At 39.8% G+C, this 13,618-nt stretch overlaps 1 protein-coding gene across 5 annotated transcripts in view; it reads left to right on the forward strand.

The window, feature by feature from the left end:
• The first annotated feature begins 897 nt into the window (after nt 1-897).
• The window catches only part of LOC105546240 (chromosome unknown open reading frame, human C11orf30), a 104,520-nt gene continuing 91,799 nt past the window's right edge, over nt 898-13,618 (forward strand). For 3 of the 5 annotated variants that reach the window (XM_011989380.1, XM_011989398.1, XM_011989389.1), the window contains exons 1-4: nt 1,000-1,103; nt 2,778-2,886; nt 9,119-9,218; nt 10,560-10,634. In XM_011989380.1, coding sequence (XP_011844770.1) covers nt 2,817-2,886; nt 9,119-9,218; nt 10,560-10,634 — 245 coding nt within the window. In that variant the 5' untranslated portion in view covers nt 1,000-1,103; nt 2,778-2,816. Of the gene's footprint in view, nt 1,104-2,777; nt 2,887-9,118; nt 9,219-10,559; nt 10,635-11,997; nt 12,040-13,618 lie in introns of all 5 variants that reach the window. The other 2 variants (XM_011989373.1, XM_011989386.1) reach the window with 1 other exon arrangement.

Below are 13,618 nucleotides of genomic sequence, written 5' to 3' on the forward strand. Positions count from 1 at the left end.
TGTCTGGAAATTGTAGAATGCATATTAAAAAACTCTTTCTGAAGAGTTTCTACCGGATCCGATGTTACCCAAAGTAAAAAATTTAAAGAGGGAAGTCAATCACAAGATTCCATTGAATCTTCACTATCAGGCAACTGGCTTCGGTTTTATGGCCGCAAATAACTCTATGTTGGGCCCCCTTTCTCACCTGTAAAATAGGAACGACAAGACCTTTTCCACAAATAAAATAAGAACAAAGGTAGAGGGTGAACCTACCACGTCGTAGGGCCTCAAATAAATTCCTTCTCCTTCTTGCCCTTGACAGAGATAGCACGGGATATCACTACCATTCCCATTTCATACGTGGAGGAAACCGAACTCGAGAACGTTCGGATTTCCTCTTCTCTACTTGCAACTCCGTAACCCGCAAATCGGCTACGGACAACTGCGATGTCCACTATGTTAGTTCTCGTAGCGTGGATTCTCTCTCCTCAAGATGCCGTCTGGGGGTCTAGAGGCCGCTAATAATTGCCCTCACTATCGAAGAAACTCGATCCTAATCCTCGACGGCACTTCAGGAACAAAGCTGCTCTCCCATCATCCCTAACCTCGCTACAGTAAAGGTCGCAGCAAAACCCCTGCTACACCCGCTAGCGCCATCTTGGCCGCTACGTGTGACGCCACCCGTAGCAGAGAGGGCAGCCGATTGGCTGGGAGAAGGCAGCCCAGGAGAGGCGCGCGAAGCCAGAGACAGGAGGGTATGTAGGAGAAGCCAAGGGAACTACAATCCCGGCCTTCCTTGCGCGTACGACAGCAAACCCGAAGCGAAAGAGGTTGGAGTTTGTATTCGGACCACAACTCCCAGCACCCTCCGCGATGTCTGTCCTTTTCTTTCATAACGCGGAGGAAAAGAAGGACAAGATGAATGGAAGCCTTTTGGTGTTTGTCCTCCGAAAGGCGGGAAAGGCGAACTACACCTCCCGACTGGCCGCGCGCGGCTGCGCCTGCGCCCTGTTACCTGTCGCCATCTTGCCCCTTCAGAGGCACCGCAAACAAACCCAATTCCTGGTGTCCCCTAGTCTTGGCGGAGGAGCCTTTTAGATGAGCCCCGAAAGGCCGGGCAGGTGGGTGACTCTCAGGCAGGGTCCTGGAAAGAGCTGGCAGACCAGCCAGGGTGGAGGAGCGCCGGGCCAAGCATTCGGAGCCCGGCTTGGGGCTCCCAGCCCCATCCTCCGTTGTTTCCTAACGGGATCGTGGGGCTCCCCGAGGTGGACTCAGGGGGACTCTGGCAGGCCTGGTGCTGGGACTCCGGGGGTCTAGCTCTGGGAGACTCCCGGTGAGTCCAGGTCGTCTGGCTGGCTGTCCGGTGGCTTACTCTCTCTCCGTTGTCCTCTCCGCTGGGGAGGGAGTGAGGCGTGGGTGCCAGCCGGGACCCCTGACAACAGCTACTGGCCCCGAGGGGCTTGGGTCGTGGGCTTGACATTGGAACCGGCGCCGAGAGGCCCGGGTGAGGAGCCTGGGCGGGCTGCTCTTGTTGTGGTGCTGCGAGGGAGTGCGTGTTTGGAGAGGGGGCGGGGCGGGCTTGCCTCCTTGACACTTGAGTGGGGAAGGATCCTACAAGATCCCGATTCCCCGAGCGGGCACCGGCAACTACTGCCCGGGTTTCCGATGCGTTGCGTCCCCGCTGTGGGGTCCCCTGGCTGGGACGCGCCGGGATGCCGTGACGTGGTGCTCGGTTCTAGCAGCCTCCGACCGCCTCCAAGATCCTGTCGGGAGGCGGGGACTGGCTTGTGGAGGGAGCGGATTCCTTTGGCTCTGCCCCTTCTTCCTCCTCCCCACCCCTTTTCTTTATGTCATACAGCCGGCTGGGGCGCGCAGTCCAGTTCTCCTTGCCTTGGGTTGGTTCTGAGCTGAGAGGACTATGGGAAGTAGGGGGAGGGGGGCTCACCTCGGGACACAGAGTTGGAGTTAGCAGCCCCAGCGCCTGGGACGGGATATAGCAGTTATTTCGGTTCTGTGTCTGACTTCTAGGCTAGACAGTGGGCTCGCTCATTCATTCATTCATTCATTCGTTTTACTCAGTCGCATCAACCATTCACTTACCCATTTAACAAATACTTTACAGCGGCTGTACTCTGTGCTAAGCAGGTATTGCGCGAGCCCCCAGCGCCGTATAGTTTTGTGTTTTACACTAGAAAATTCCCAGTTCTAAGTAAGTTCCTGGCAGCTAAACTTTTGGTAAGTGGTTTTCAATAACTACAGGATCAAGATTCATATTCCATTGTTAAGACTTGAGGAGAGAGTTATTTAGTACGTTTCTTTAACTTGCTAGGAGCTTCACAAATTTTATCTCATGTAATTCATAAGTGAGGAAGCTGACAGGAGTCAACTTGCCCAAGGTTGGTAGTACCACCTATTTATTAAATTAAATGCCAGCCACTATGAAAGAACTTTACATATAGTGTTCTTTAATACGCATAACAAACTGGGTGGTATTACCTCTGTTTTATAGATGTGTAAAGCTTAGGCTCAACCAGTAAGTTGAAAAGTTGGGACTAGAAACCTAGAGGTGTCTGGCTCTAAAGCCTGTGTTCGTTCCACTGTGATAGTTCAAATGGTTTAATTCTTGATTTGTCAGAAGTTGGAAAGTGTGGTGGTGAGAAAACATTGTAAAATATTAATGTCTTTTTGGTTTACTTCTTAGCCTGTGGCTGGATCTCCAGGTGAGTGGCCCCTTGAATGTACTTTGGTACTTTGGTACTTTGGTAATTTGACTTTTTAAAATTTTGTTCTGGTAGGGAGGACAAGCTCTTTGGGGCTACCAAACAGAAGCAGCAATGCCTGTTGTGTGGCCAACCCTTTTGGATCTCAGCAGGGATGAATGCAAAAGGATTCTTCGAAAATTGGGTATGACGTTCATTGTTTGTTTTTTTACCTCTCTATGATACTTTTCCCTTTCTGCCTGGGTCATGGCTGTTGGCATGGATGTCATATCTCACGCTACATCAGAAATTCTTTGGAGATACAGTTCCCATCTTACTCATTGTTGTTTCCCTCAGTGCCTAACATAGTGCTTTGTAAATAGTAGGTGTGTGAATTGTAATAATACTAGTAGCTAAGATTTATTGAGGGCTACTTGGCTATTCTGAGTCTTTTTTATACAACATCTAATTTAAATATTTTAAGAATTAACTTTGTCGTTTGAAAGCCTGAAAGGTAGGTGTTTTTTGTTTGTTTGTTTTGTCTCCATTTTACAGATGAAACTTAGAAGCCAAGGTGATGGTGATAGACATCCAGTCAGTATTTGAACCAGGAAATATGCTTTCAGTCTCACTTTAACATACTCTTAACCTTCATGATTGTATGTGTCAATTATATACTATTTCTGAATTCTAAATTGATGTAAGCTATGCTCACTTTTTCAAATTATATTTTACTATCAATAATAAAACATTTTATGCTTGTAATTTATTATTTAGTGCTTCTTTTCACCTACAGCAGCCTTTCTTAACCAGTATTGAGGGAAAGAATTAAGCCCTAATGCTAAGGTATCCATTGTATGTAAAGAACTAACTTCGTCCTGTGCATCTAGAATGCTGTTAATTATTGCTTTCCTTGGGAAAATTGAGAAAAAGAGTTATTACTCAAATCATTTTGTGTTCTGTGGTTCAGATGAGGATCTTTGGTTGAGAAATGCTGCCTTAGACTGTGAGGACCTTGTCTTATTTACCACTGTAGTTTCTGGCTAGCACAATAAATGAAATAATTGAAAAAATAATTTGAAAAAGGAGATTAAATGTTTTGGCAGTGGATATGCATTATTTAGATAGCTGTGATTTTAAAGGAAAAGTATAGGTCTTGAATTTAGACAGACCTAGGGTCTTGGTATTATTACGAATGACCCATGTGACCAAGGACAAGTTATTTATTCTTCCTAAATTTGTTGATATTTTTGTTTAAAAAAAAAAAGGATAACACTGTCTGCCTCATTAGTTTGTTACGTGTGTTAACAGTATACATAAAGGGCCCATCATAGTAAATCTTTGTTGGGAATTTTTCTTTGTAAATCAGATAGAATCATAGCGGCTCTGGCCCTGTCTGTCCTTTTTATTCCACCCAAGGCCACTGTGAGGATTTCAAATCACTTTTTAACAGCGTCTTTTTTTTTTTTTTTTTTTTTTTGAGACGGAGTCTCGCTTTGTCGCCCAGGCTGGAGTGCAGTGGCCGGATCTCAGCTTACTGCAAGCTCGGCCTCCCAGGTTTACGCCATTCTCCTGCCTCAGCCTCCCGAGTAGCTGGGACTACAGGCTCCTGCCACCTCGCCTGGCTAATTTTTTGTGTTTTTTAGTAGAGACGGGGTTTCACCGTGTTAGCCAGGATAGTCTTGATCTCCTGACCTTGTGATCCACCAGTCTCGGCCTCCCAAAGTGCTGGGATTACAGGCTTGAGCCACCGCGCCTGGCCAACAGCATCTTTTAAAGCAAGTCTAAGAGTTGTTTTTGGAGAGGGTGTGGGGATGTCAATCTTTTTTTTTTTAACCTTATATCCAAACTTTTAGTGCTAATCTGAAGATAGTTTTCTACACACTTACATACAATTAATATAACTTGTTAGTTGCTGATTATAAAGTTGGATTCATATTTATTTAATAGCTGAAATTGCAGAACATATCACAAAGACAGTAGATTAGATTGGGGTTTCTGGGTTTGGGGGCGTTTGAATTGAGAGGTTATGTTTAAATATGGTAACCTTTAAGTCTAAATTTATTCCTAACTTTAGTCAGAGCTGTGTGGGTAATGTTGCTGCAGAACTGCTTCTATACAAAAGAAAACAGTCATCTTGTATGGTAATATAATCTTCACTGACCCCTCACTTTGGGGGGTGAGCTTTGATAGTGATTAGCCAAAGACTTCCTCCCTACCCGTTGGCTTATTATCATAACAATGAAACCTTTTAATCGTCTTCAAATGCTAACTCTAGGTCCAAAGTTTAGAAAAGGTACATACAGTTTTTTAAAATTAGCTGTATCCTTTAAAAAATAGTTATAAATCATTTTAATATAAGATGTTAAATACTTAGATTTTACATACATATAAAGAAATTGGGATAGAGAATTTCTTTATATATACTGAATGTGTCAGTGCTAGATAAATGCTTCCTTCTCTCTGTCTTGCCTCTCCCCTTGCCTATTTTTGTGGTCATTCCTGAGCTGTAGCTCCAACATGGGACTTTATGGACTATAGTGTATTTGAATGGCTGATTTAATGGACCAAATTGAGGGCTTTATATAAATGGTTTGGCAAATCTTTCGTTTTTGGAATGTTCATATGTATTTATTATTTTATTCTACTTTTGTGTTTGCAATAGAATGGCATGAAAAATAATTACAGAAATTCAGCTAAATTTGAAGTATGTAGGGATCTAAGGATACCCATCAAAATGGACATCAATAAATGTGAAGGAGGTTGAGAAGCTAGTAGGGTTCTTTACAATGAGTGAATATCTTGTGAAGAGGAGGAAGTGATGTGGATCCTATATCTGTGGTAACTGTGTTCAGAGTCCCAGTTTTGTGTATGTGAGGTTGCCATCTCTTGATTTTTGTACATGACTTCTTAGACTTGAAATGAGACTTGAAATGTCAGAAATATTTGTCGTATTTCTTTAGTTAATTTTATTTTTTCTGAAGTACTGTCTTGATCATCATAAATTCCACAAGTCACAAGTGTGAACTTCTTTTTCATTTTTCTCAAACTGTTCCCTCACTTTGACCTCTTCATTTCTTTTTATAGCATTGCTGTTCTCCTAAACATTTTGCAAGCTGCAGAATCTGACTTCCTTCTGCTGTTACTTCCCACAATCAATCAATTACTGAATCCTATCAAATAAAAACATTTTAGACTGGAAATAGAGGCTTTTCTCAGTCTGACCACAAACTACTTTTCCATTTTTACCGTTCTCTGTTCTCTTACATGTGTGAACTAAAATCTTTAAAATAGTTATTTGGATATATTTCTTAGGTACCTTGTTGGATTTTAGTCACCTTAAGGATAGGGATTTTATTTTGTTCCTAGAAATATTCTCCATGGTACCTTGTAGCAGTAATGTTCAGTTAGTAGTTTGGTTTGAGCTAGTGACTATCCAAATACAGACATATTTTTACTGCCCTTAGTGTAAAACTCTCAAACATAGTTACTGTTACTGGAAGTTATGGAATAATGTGAAACATTGTCTGTTCTTTTACTCTATTTCTTTCGTACATTTGCTTTTTTTTTTTTTTTTTTTTAACCCTGCCTGCCTGGCGCACAATTCTCTTTCTGATTAAAGCTTCTGCTTCTACACTAGATGATGTATTTCTCCTCTGTACTTTTACCATTGTATGTAAACTGTATCATAATTGCCTGATGACTTGTTTCACTGTAGCTCTCTATTCTAGAGTTAACTCCCTGAGGGCAGGATTAGCACACCATTTGGTATATATAATAGGACTCAATACTAATCTGTTGAATAAAATATTTCATAAATTGGGGAGGGCATAAACATTTAGAGTATACTGCATTCTTGGTTATCCCTAGTGCTTTTTCTGGACTCTATTCCGAGTCTGATAAAAGCTGAAATATGTTTCCTGAAACTAAGTATTTCCTTCACTACTCTGAGCAGCAGAGCTTTGTCCTTCAAGAGTGACCGCCACATTGAAATGTCTACATAGTATCCAACACAGGTTGAACATGCAGGATATTTAAACTTAGGATCATTTGGTTGGACCAGACATTCCTTTTTTTTTTTTTTTTTTTTTTTCTGAGACAGGGTCTTACTGTGTCACGCAGACTGAAGTACAGTGGCGTGAACATGGCTCACCACATCCTCAACCTCCCAGGTTCAAGTGATCCTCCTACCTCAGCCTCCTGAGTAGCTGGGACCATAGGTGTGCACTACCACCCCAGCTAATTTTTAATTTTTTTTGTAGGAATGGGGTCTTGCCATGTTGCCCAGGCTGGTCTTGAACTCCGGAGCTCAAACAATCCTCCTGCCTCTGCCTCCCAAAGAGCTGGGATTACAGATGTGAGCCATGGTGCCTGGCCAGATTTTTGTTTTGCTTTATTTTGTTTTTTGAAACAGGATCTCGCTCAGTTACCCAGGCTGGAGTGCAATGGCATGATCACAGCTTACTGTATCCTTGACTTCCTGGGCTCAAGTGATCCTCCCACGTCAGCCTCCTAAGTAGCTGGGACTACAGGTGTGCACCACCACACCCAGCTAATTTTTTGTATTTTTTTTGTACAGCCAGGGTTTTGCCATGTTGCCCAGACTGGTCTTGAACTCTTGGACTGAAGCGGTCTGCCCACCCGGGCCTCCCAAAAGTGCTGGGATTACAGGTGTGAGCCACCATGCTTGGCCCTGGCCAGACATTTCTATTTTATGTAAAAATATTCAAGGTAGGCAGCCCAGCCCAGTCTTCTATATAAAGCTTATTTTTGACAGAACTGTGAATAATATCAACTGAATGAGACTGTTAGTTTATTTTTGGTGTAGTACTTAGTCTGTGGGCTCACGTTTTTTGAGTTTCTCTTGTGTGTGAGGTATTTGCAAATAACAAATACTCATGATAACTTGACTATGAAAACAACTCTAGTTTGGACATTTATTTCCCACCATTCTGGTTTGCTCAGATATATCTGTTTCATAGTTAACGGTTTAAAACAACAACTGTTTTATTATTTCTTGCCATTCTGTGGGTTGCTGGCCTTGTCTGAGTTCTTTCAGGTATTCAGTGGTAGCTTATATGGGGACTAGGCTGAGGTAGCTGGCCTCTCTCTTCATTTGGCTTCTCATTCTGGGCGTCTTCACGGCTTGGTGATCTCAAAGTTCCTGAAGGGCAAGGCCTTGTATGCAAGTACTTAGCAAGCTCCTGTTTGCATCATGTTTGCTGTTGTTCCCTTGGCCAAAGCAAGTAATATGCCAAGACTAGAGTCAATGTGGGAGGGTACTACACAAGGGTAGTATGCAAGGGCGACATTGAGAGGCGTGTATAGTTTATTGGAGGCCATTGGGGACTTTTGATTTTATATTTTAACCAGTCCTGGAGACTGACAGTTTTCTTTCTTTTTTTTTTTTTTTTGAGACAAACTCTCTCTCTGTCACCCATGCTGGAGTGCAGTGGCGCCACCTCTGCCTCCCGGGTTCAAGCGATTCTCCTGTCTCAGCTTCCCAAGTAGCCAGGATGACAGGCACCTGCCACCACAGCTAAGTTTGTATTTTTAGTAGAGACGGAGTTTCTCCATGTTGGTCAGTGTGGTCTCAAATGCCCGACCTCAGGTGATCCACCTGCCTCAGCTTCCCAAAGTACTGGGATTACAGGCATGAGCCACTGCGCCCGGCTTGACAGTTTTATTTCTTAATGGTTATTTCTGTGGAAAGAGTGAAATGAAGATGTCTGGTATTAGGATTCAGTATATTATGTCCTAGTTGCTGCAAGAGCATTTCGTGTTTATGTTTCCCAATTAGTCATTTTGATGACAGTTTTTATAGATGCGGAGGATCTTACTTCTGGAGGGGACCTACAAAGTCCCTTCTAGGTAAGGAAACAGGTTTAGAGATGAGAAAAGACTTGCTGAGTGTCACACAACTAATAAGTGGCAGTGCTGGAGCCAGAATATTTTGTTCCAATATTTTTTCCATTGCATAGTATTTACAGTACTTTCAACTACACAGGAGGGAGGTAGAATATAGTTTGAATTCTTAGGCAAGCCTGAGGAATTATTTTAAGAGTTGATTAATGAAAATCCCTTTTAGTAATGCTGAAAACTTCTTAGCTTTATTACATCACTTGGTGCCTATTCCCAGTTGTTGGTATCATTTGTGCTATATGTTTTTCAGTGACAGTGTGTGAAACAAAATATCTACTGTTAGATTTTTCTGCCTAAACATTTTATATATATGACTTCTGTGAGGCAGTGAAAAACAAAATGATGTAAAATTATAAAATCACATTTTAATGTTATTAGATAAAATTTTTGAAAGGAATTTAAAACAGTATTTGTATTTGATTATTTTTAGTTTTTTTCTCTGAAGTTTCACTATACATAGCCACAGTATTAAAATATTAAAGGCCTATCTTGATCAAATAATTTTCTTCTTCTAGAATTGGAGGCATATGCTGGAGTTATCAGTGCACTTCGGGCACAGGGGGATCTCACCAAGGAAAAGAAAGATCTTCTTGGAGAACTATCAAAAGTTCTTAGGTAAATTATCATAAACGTTTGTGAGACGTGACTCTAGAAATTTCATTTTGAGGGATTTTATTACTTATCACTCTCAAATTAAGTAACTGTCAAATTAAGTTGAAGAACAGAGGTGTTCAAATTGTTGGTGGTAAGAGACTCCATCCCAGCTGTGTGCTCTGTTACAGAAAATTATATAACTTACCATTTATTGTGTAATCCAGAATGAATATAATCCAGAATGAAGAGCGTGCAAACTCTTCAGAAAGAGTTGAAGGCAGGTTTTCTTACTTTTGGCCCACCTGGGAAAGGGAGGTGCTTTTGACATAGGTGAAAGAAAGAAGAGCAGTAACTGGATATGATGATCTAGAGTGGCATTTGCTGGAGGGAAGAGGTGATGTGAGGAAGATGCCTTAATTTACATAAATGGGTAGTGATTATGTGGTCATTGCCTTAAACATAGTGTTTTTAAAGTGAAAATATGGAAGAGGCTCCTCCTGTTACTTAACATTAATATAGGGATGTTATTAAACCAAATTCTCAGTTTTATTGTTTTCATAGTTAACAAGTTGTTTTTGTTTGTTGTTTATATTTCTCATAAATTCTGTTTTCTAGCCTCTTAAATGTTTTGGTCCATGTTAGAGATTTAGCTTAAATAGTATGGAATACAATTTGAAGAGCGGTATTCATTTTATTGAGTATTTATGAATGGAATGGATGTAACCTTTTAAAAAGTTGTTTCCTATTATTAACTTTACATGTGTTTAATCAGGATTAATATAAGCACATTTTACCATTGGTAACATAATGTAATGTAGAAGATACGCAGTTAAAGTATTGAGTAATAAAGAAATATTACCCTGGTGTTAAGTTGTATAGCATATAGCCACAGGAAACAGATTATCTTGCCACTCTCATGTCTATTATATTCATTAAACAATTATAGACTCTTAAGCTTTAGAAAAGACCTTAGAAAACTTTCTTGTAAGTGACAAAATCCTCTTCTCAGCAGTCACAATTAGGAAGCCATTCAGCGTCTGTTTGCATGTTTAGATAGCAGGAAACTCTGCTAATCTTATCCATGGTCTGACATTTCTGAAATTTGGAAGTAATACCTTGATATCAGGCTGAATTTGTCTTCCTGATTTGTAATTTGCAACTAATTATTTCTGCAGTTACACATAATTAGTATGAATCCTTTTCTAAGATGTTAAAGCGTTTGAAGATACTCCTGTCTGTATCTTTTCACAAAGCAATCTTGTCTCCCTTCTTCCCCCAGAAATGTTGACTTAAACATTAATGAAAGTATAGAAAAGAGCTGCCTGCTTGGCAGAGTTCTATAATGGCTATTTTTCTTCATAGCATCTCAACAGAACGCCACCGTGCTGAAGTTCGGAGAGCAGTAAACGATGAACGGTTAACAACAATTGCACATAAGTAAGCCATTAGTCATACCATCCCTGATTTTTTTATGACATAGTGTAACACGGTTTTGAAACAGTCTTCCTATTGTGTAGCAGATTCCTGAGTCTTTTAAGTAACAGTATCTCTATACTCAGGGATCCTGATCATAGCAGTAAAAGTGATATTAACTGTTTATTCAGTTGGTTATTTTTTTTGCATTTGGTTAGGCAAGCTTTAAGTACTCAGGTCAAATCCTGTTACAATGTAATCTCTGTCCAACTAAAAATCAACATAATTTAGCGGATGATTCATTTACTTGAGACCAAGTTCAATAACAAAGTATTGTGTCCCTTAAAATTGAAAGCCCTTTAGAGGTTCTTTGTAATGGTATTTGATAAGTTATTACCTTATAAACAGGCGTTGTAACTTTTTTGATATCTGACTCATTATTTCATGTATTTTGAGATTCAGAAAAAAATGTGAAATTTGTATTCTGTCTTTAAGAAATATGAATATAACATCTCTTAATTTATTTTTAAAAAGCCAAAAGAAAAATAAAATGATTAAAGATTCTTACCAAATTGTTTTCTGATCATTATAACTATTTAAGAGGAGGGGTGGAGGGTGGTAGAGGATTGAGGGCAGGGATCAAGCCGTAATTGAGTACATATGGAGACAGTGCCTCCTAAAGAATACAAAGGATCAGAAATTAGCCTTTAAATGTTTATACAAGATGATAAAACATTTCATAAAATGTTATAGTATAATTCATTTATTTTTTATTTTTATATTTTAATGTTAAATGAAACTAAAGGGAAAAATTCAGTGCATTTCCATAATGTGAGAACTTAAACATTGTATTTAAACCAATTGGCAATATTTGAATTGACCCCCAAGAGCTTCATCTTGTGCTTCACTGTCCCTCATTTTACTTAACATAAAATGGGGTGCTGCCTTTTCAATAGCGTAGTTTGAAGGTTGAGCTGTTTATTCTGGAATTTTGAGATTCTTCAGTGGTAGGTATGCGCTGTAGAAATTTGGGAATCTTCCATTAGAGACATTTAGTAATCTAGTTGCTAGGCTAACATGGTTGAAACACTCAAATATTAATTAATGTGTTCCTTCTTTAATTTGCTCTAAGATTTTGACTTGGGGTGTTCTAGAAGTAATGGTAACTGAGCCTAGATTCTAATTTGAGAACTGGTAATAGGAAATGTATGTGCTAGAGAATAAAGTAGTAAACCTTAGCTTGCATTCAGAGGCACTTAGAAACAAATTAGTATTGTAGAAGCATTGGAACGGTATTGTGGGGCAACTAGTTGTAAGTTGATGCGTCAGTTTCATACTTAAAGGATAACATTTATTTAGTCTCCTTTTCCTTTTTTCCCCTTTAAAGAATGAATTTATCCTTATATTTGGGTGAAAGACCAAGTTACAGGTATGCAAATAGGTTATTATTATTTCAGGCTTTTTCTTGTATTTATTTCCAAATTGAAGCTCTCAATTATTCAGGGGCACATTATTCCATTTATGAATTAACCATGCCCCTTGCTTTCCTTCTCTTCCCCTCCTCCCCCTCCTAATACTGCCCACCCTTTAGCCATTTTGCTGCTTGGGAGTACTTCTAGTCAGAGGGTGGGAAGGGAGAGGAGGTGAAAATTTTAATTAGTCATTTTACTACTTGTTAGTTGTCCTGGAAAAGGTTTGGTGGAAGAATTTACAAGTATTTGCCAAAATATTTTTGGATAATATTTGAGTTTCTTTAATCTGTTTGACCTCTCCCTTTCCCTCCTCTCTCCATTAGCATGGATAATTGAGAGTTGGCTTTTATCTGCCTGTGTTTCCTCTTTTTTCTCTCCTTTATGATTTCTTTAATACATAAATTTCATTTTTTTGGAAAGAGTTTACTTCAGTGTATAATTTTGAGCTTCTTAGGTTTTTCTGTATTCTTGTTTTAATATATTATTGTTTTAGTTGGATCAGATGTTTTATTTACTTGTTGAGCTCAAGGGGTCAGTGAGTGGGGATTGATGAGGAAGGAATAGATCTCTCATTCTTTTCGTCTCCTCTGTCCTCTTCCCCTCAGAAGTAGCAACAGAGCCTAGTTCCAAATATTATCTATAGGAGGGCTTCATACTCCAAGCCTAGAAAAACAACTAAAGGAATGCATCTGAACTGACTACATTCTCTTTCTCCTCCCCTCCCCTCCCCCCACTCAAAATAGGAGTTTAGGTCAGAAGGAATGTGGTTGAAAGGTGATGAGAAAGCTGAGAAGATTGAGCACAAAGGAGGGGGAAACAAAAGGAGTGGCATATCTGGGATCAAAGAAAAGCCTTTCTTGTGGCTTGAAACATAACACGTGTTTATTGTTTGGCACCAGGCCACTTATTAAGTAGTTTGATACTCTTAATTCAGTTTTTAGTTACGTCAGAATGTTACAGTATTAACGCCTTGGATGTCAAGGAGCTTCAGATTTTGTAATTGGACCACTCTTGCCCATGTTGTCTCTAGATTGAGGAGAAAGTGGCTATCTGGAATTTCTGCTCTCTTAATCCTTTCCCCATCACTCAAACATTCACAGGATACTGCATCAGTTTCTGTGTGAGGATGAGGATTTCTTACTGGTGCCTTGTACACCAAAGGATATGTGGGCCAAGGTAGTTTCATTAGTATAATCTTAGATTTCTCAGAAAAGGGACTGGGGCAAGATTTCCCCTGTCCCTTAGTATAAATAGAGAGACTTAGTATAATAGAGAGACATTCTTAGTATAAATAGAGAGACATTCTTATACTCACACTAAGGTATCTCAGTGAAGCCCTCCAGGAAGATGTTTAGTCTATAAAATCTAGTTTAGATAACTTGTGTAACTAATGCATATTTACACTTATATCTTCATTACTAAGCAAATAGGAATTTCTGATCTAATTCTAACATGATACTTAATTTTTCACTCAAAGTTTGAGCATGTTTGCATGAGTAGAAATTTGGAAGATTTATAGATCTTTCTAAAAGTTGC

This window comes from Mandrillus leucophaeus, unplaced genomic scaffold, assembly GCF_000951045.1.
Source record: "Mandrillus leucophaeus isolate KB7577 unplaced genomic scaffold, Mleu.le_1.0 Scaffold1095, whole genome shotgun sequence".
Classification (NCBI taxonomy): Eukaryota; Metazoa; Chordata; class Mammalia; order Primates; family Cercopithecidae; genus Mandrillus; species Mandrillus leucophaeus.